Source organism: Berghia stephanieae, chromosome 7 (assembly GCF_034508935.2).
Source record: "Berghia stephanieae isolate SIO BIC M18660-M18661 chromosome 7, UCSD_Bste_1.3, whole genome shotgun sequence".
NCBI lineage: Eukaryota > Metazoa > Mollusca > Gastropoda > Nudibranchia > Aeolidiidae > Berghia > Berghia stephanieae.
Genome location: NC_088366.1, coordinates 35,530,310 through 35,536,309, shown reverse-complemented (window position 1 = coordinate 35,536,309; position 6,000 = coordinate 35,530,310). Strand labels below are relative to the sequence as shown.

Here is a 6,000-nt window from a genome sequence, read left to right as displayed (position 1 = left end):
TTTCAATCTCCCCGAAAGAATGAGATTTAAAATGTTTTTAGACCCATCTATCTTTGCTTATTAATTGACTAAAGACCACTATCATCCAGCCAACCAATCACCAGTGTGGGTGTGGGTGTGTGTGTGTGTGTGTGTGTGTGTGTGTGTGTGTGTGTATGTGTAAGTTTCTGAGATGGTGGTACTAAGAAAATTCCCACAAGAACGGGTCAAAATATATATTTTTTGAAAATCATTTCCTCTAAAACTCTTCTTCTATCTTTCTTCATCAAGAGATCAATGAAATAAATGGCCTTACTTGTCAAGAGAGAAAGCAGCTGTGTTGGTTCGAATGTCAGACCACGTGCTGGAGATAATTCTATCGGGTCTGAACCATGAATTTCTGTCCACGCCTTGGACATCAAACACGATGTTGCCCACCTCTATTCCATTCTTGAAAACTGAAACCATCACCTAAGGGAGTAGAGATGGGAAATAGATTGAAGAAGACAATACAATTGAAAATATGTAATGAGATGACTCGATGCTCTAATTTTGAGCTAAACAGTTAAATTCGATCTATTTTACAAATGTACACATTACGTCTGGCAAACTGTTAGCAAACATTTTGTAAGTCTACCCAAAAAATGACAAGAGTTATTACCTTTGTATTTTTTGAAAAATCCCTGCTACAAATCGCCTTTAACAAATTTGTTATTAACTTTGAAAAAGACTCACATTATGAAAACAATAAGAATTTGGCACTCTTTCAACAAGATTGGATGCAACAAAATCATTGGTTAAAGCTAGATACATTTAGATTATACAAATGCACATCAAAATTCGTGTCTATTTATAGAATCTCAATCTTTTGCTTTGCCTCCTTAAACTTGCATTGATCCCATTGGTTTACTTTGGGAGATTTGAAGTGACCTTTAAACTCTGGGGTCAAAGTGGTGGCTCTGGGATTGTTTTCATTCAAGGCCGTATTAGATTTCCAGAGTGAGGCCAAATCTCCTGGGACACCAGCAACCCCTTTTAACAACAAAGACCAGCCTGCTGGAGTTGTCACTGGCGTTGTCGATACAGTCGCTGGACTAGACCGATCTGTGGTGGAAATTGGTGTTAGTTATCTCCAGTATGATATTGGAATGGGAAATAAATGAGCTCTCACCATATGATGATGATGATGATGATAATGATAACGATGATGATGATGATGATGATGATAATGATAATGATGATGATGGTGATAGTGATAATGGTGGTGGTGGTGGTGATGATAATAATGATGATGGGAGTGATGGTAATAGTGATGACAACAATGACATTCATATTGTTTAATTCGCCTTTAACAAACTGGTTCACAAATGTCTCATAGTAGGCTGTATTTTGTGTGCTGTAATGACTATATCATATACTAGTTATAGTTTAGTGTATAATACATATAAACTAGCACGATGAATTTGAAATCTCCCAAACACCAAATTCCTTTTCAGTCTCATTTTTTTCTTTCACCAGCAACACCATTTATTACTCCCAAACACCGCTGTTTTGACAATACAGCATAAGAAAAAAAGTAGATGCCTAAGATTAAGAAAAAAATCATTACCAAATTCAGTAACAGGATATACAATTTTAAGCTTTTTATCCCACACATCCAAATAGAACGAAATTGACGTCATTCAGCTCTTTGTTATTGTTTATAGTCAGCCATTTTCATGAGTAGTTTTCACTAAATTATATCAATCAAACTATTAACGTTCAAGGTTACACATTGTCTTGTGTGTTGGTACGTTATACCCGACTAGCGTATGTTATGAGCTTTATTGAATAAACCATAATAATATCCATTCATACATAGTGGTGTGGAATGCTACTGTCGTTCATGGAAAGGTAATACGTTTGTGAGAATTACAACCGGAAAGGCGCCCTCTGACATATTTTTCATTCTTTGTCCTGACATGAAAAATGTGAAACATCAGCGATGTAAATAAATGGCCAATATTGGGTGAATGCATTTATCACAGATTTTGTTCCTTAGGTGTGTCAAACACAGTAAATAAAATCAAGGGGACAGCACACATGTAAACAATATTTTGGTTGGGGAGGGGGAGGGGGGGGGGGAGGTTTATGGTTTCCTCGAGTGAACTAAACTCACAAACACTGAGATACCAGTTCCTTGTAGAAAGTCGTTGCTGTCATGCTTTGTCAACCAATCAAGGGACTGGATTTGGTAGTTAATGCATTTTCTTTATTACAGATTTATGAGGAGACTGGTTGGGATAACCATAATCTTGAAAGAGAATAGTCTGTTACTCACAGTTGTCAACATATCTAAAATCCGACACTTCTCAAAGTCTCAGGATTTAAATGTTTTGACAGTTTTGACCATTTGGGAGTCATTTTACTCGATTGATATTTGAACAAAAAATATCTTGGCCAAAATACGAAAATTGTGATTTGTCAAAGTGAGGAGGAATTTCATTGTACCTGAACACAGACCACAGAAAGCGGCACAATTCTGTTTGACCCAAGACTTGTATTGATCACTCACGCACACATAGTCTCCATAGGCGGCACAATTCAGTTTGTCCATGCATTGGGTAGTTGGCGGGGTGGATGGCGTGGGAGGAGTGGTTGCCGTGGTACCTAGGCAAAAACATCAACATATTAGAACCCAAAATCTAAAGAAGATAACAAAGTGTATCACATGACCGGACCAAAAAAAAAAAACTCCAGATAACAAAGATGTTTGAATATTGTACCTTGAGATGCGCTTCCAGCATTTTTAGTGGATATTGCCCAATATAAATGCTTACATTTTACAAAACATACCACGGATTCATTTTGCCTTATATTCTTGAGTCTTGTCTTGAGTTTTGTATTCTGTGTTGAGCATGATTAGTGACAGGGTGGATGACAATGATCTAGAAATTCCGCCCCAAGCTGTGTGGCCTTGGGTTAGAAAAAAATTACTTATATTACCTCATTCGACATAAGAGTAAAAAACTGGCTATAGGCAATATTATATAAAGTAAATGGTACAAAAAGATATGAGTGATTTGTACTGAGTGAAATTGATTTTTCATTAAGATGGTTATTTGAAGGATATAGGAACCCGTGTGAAGCGTAATAAGCATGGGGAATCCGTCCTTTATATTTTCATAATTTTTATGCATTTATTTAGAACATAGATATTATCAAAATAGTACCCATTCTTTAAATGGGATATGAAATGTATACATAATATAGGACAGTGATGGAGCTGAGCTGTGTTCATAATTATATCCAACACCCAAACACAAAATAGACACATGATGAATGAATGACTATAAAGTGTTCACATATTCTGGCGTGGCTGGAAGAGTCATTTATGTCACAATGTGTTGTTACTAGACTTTAGATTAAAGTAAACTAAGATCCTGCATGGAAAGGGTCTGGCCAATGGAGAAAACAGTAAAGTAAAATCTTGGAACAGTTCGAGACCTACCACACAGTCCACAATAACGCCGACAGTTCTTTTGGGCCCATTGCGAGTATGTAGTGCATGTGGACTTGTCATATAGATCACACTGTAGGACATCAACACAGGGAGCGGATGTAGTCGTGAATGATGGAGCTGGTAAAATTGGAAATGATATGTATTGTCCCGATGAGCAAATTATTGCAAAACTAAGCGATACCATTCCTTACAAATAAATATTATGTTGTAGGTGAATAATGTGTCATAGAAAATGCTCTACACCACAAGCATGCAATATTAAAAAATTAAGATTCATATATTTTTTATATACTTCCCCCCCCCCCCCCCGTGACCAGTTGATAGATAGTTCGAAGATGACGTCACTCAGGTCTTTGTTATTGTTTTTTGCCATCCGCGTTTATGAGTAATGCTCATTGAATTGTATTAACCTTACTATAAACGTTCATGGATACATACAGTTTTGTGTGTTTGGTCCGTTATACTTCCGGATGAGCTTCTTAGCCAAGGGCATACTATCTATATTGGGATTCTCACCAGGTTTTGAAACTGGGACTATAAACAGGAAAGTAGCCAATTGTAATTAAAAATAAACTCACTACAGAAACCACATGTCATATTGCAATTCTTTCTGGCCCATCCAACATAAGGATCCTGGCAACTGGTCTTTCCATAACTCTTACAGTTGGTCAAGGCATCGTGGCAATTGGGATCGTACATGCTGTTGGAAGTCGTGGCCTTGACGGTTGTAGACGCTGTTGTGGGTTTTGTTGTTGTTGTTGAAGTGGTTGTTGGAGTTGTTGATGTTGTCATTGCAGTTGTTTTTGCAGTTGTGGGAGACGGTGTTGGTGATGAGACGGGAGGCGTTAGAGTTGGTGCTGTTGGAGTGCAAGTGACATCTTTACAGCAACCATTTGGACTGGGTTTTAATACACAACCTGAAGGCAACGGTGGCCATTTTGGACAACTAAGGATAAAAATATATAAATAACATTAACATCTGAGGAAAAATTAGATCAATAAGAAATAATTAATTCACAAGTCAGATATTATAATACTCTCAACAATTAAGACAAAATGTTCTATTTGACATGATATAATCGGTAGTATAGGAAGTTAACAAGGTATATGTATATATACATATACATGTATATATGTCTTACATCCTTTCGCAACAGCACCATTAGATCCCGTTGCCTGGGTATTCCATGAAGGAATATAGATAGTCCATCAAACAGGATGTCTGATGTCAACAGGTATCATCCATGTCATCCATGTTGTATATATCATAAACGCAAATATTGATACACGTATTGAGGTAATACAGAACTTTCAAATAGACAGTTCTAATATCATCGTTTGCAAAATTTGCACGAAAAGCAATATTTATAGTTACAGCTCATCAACTCTTGGCTACCTTTTTGAATAGCTTCAAGCAGGAGTCCAAATTAGTGCAGATGTTAGAGCCCTTGATATTTCCAGGCAGAAACGTAAGGAAATTAAAACTATATTTCCTGAAACTGGTACTGGACAAAGTTTTAACTGGAATCCGAATATTGTATGACATCATCAATAGTTTGTATCTTGGCCATCAAGCCTCTGACACTTGCCCTTAATTTAAAACGGCAATCGTATGCCGTGAACTTGGAACATCTTACTTTCTGGTGGTAAAGATTTTTTTAAAAGGAGGTTCTTTAAAGAGAAAATACAAACTATCTGGAATAAATTATCATGATTTTTCTTATTCATTTGATTATGTACATCGACAGATATATATATATATATATATATATTATATATATATATATATATATATATATATATATATATATATATATATATATATATATATATATACTCAATCTGAACAAGTCAGTCGTTTTGTATGAAGAAGAACAATGAAATGTATTGTTATCAACTTACATATCTGTACATTTGTAGAGGCCCAACACTCCATTTTCACATGTGCATGACAACTCACAACCATCATTCCAAGTCTGACCTTCACTGTGTTGGACAGACTTGTAAAAACATCCAGCTGTCGAATTGGATTTTAAAATTTTGATGATTTTTAGCTCAAGTTTTCAGTGCAACAAAGAAAGGAATTTTCCTTATATGGTATACAAACACACACACACACATACATACATACATACATACATACATACTTACATACATACATACATACACACATACATACATACATACATACATACATACATACATACATACATACATACATACATACATACATACATACATACATACATACATACTACGTACTACGTACGTACATACATACATACATACATACATACATACATACATACATACATACATACATACATACATACATACATACATACATACATACATACATACATACATACATACATACATACATACATACATACATACATACATACATACATAAATACATACATACATGCAAACACTTACTATTTACACACACATATACACATAAACAAGAAACGCATACAGGACAAAGACACAAATATACATACAGATAGAAAGGAAAT

General features: G+C 35.5%; 1 protein-coding gene across 1 annotated transcript in view; it reads right to left on the bottom strand.

The window, feature by feature from the left end:
• LOC144976536 (uncharacterized) overlaps positions 1-6,000 on the bottom strand; it is a 109,189-nt gene that overhangs the window by 16,138 nt on the left and 87,051 nt on the right. The window contains 6 exon segments of the mRNA XM_078920831.1: positions 296-450; positions 836-1,083; positions 2,470-2,628; positions 3,470-3,598; positions 4,060-4,427; positions 5,384-5,498. Of these exon segments, the coding sequence (XP_078776957.1) occupies positions 296-450; positions 836-1,083; positions 2,470-2,628; positions 3,470-3,598; positions 4,060-4,427; positions 5,384-5,498 (1,174 nt within the window).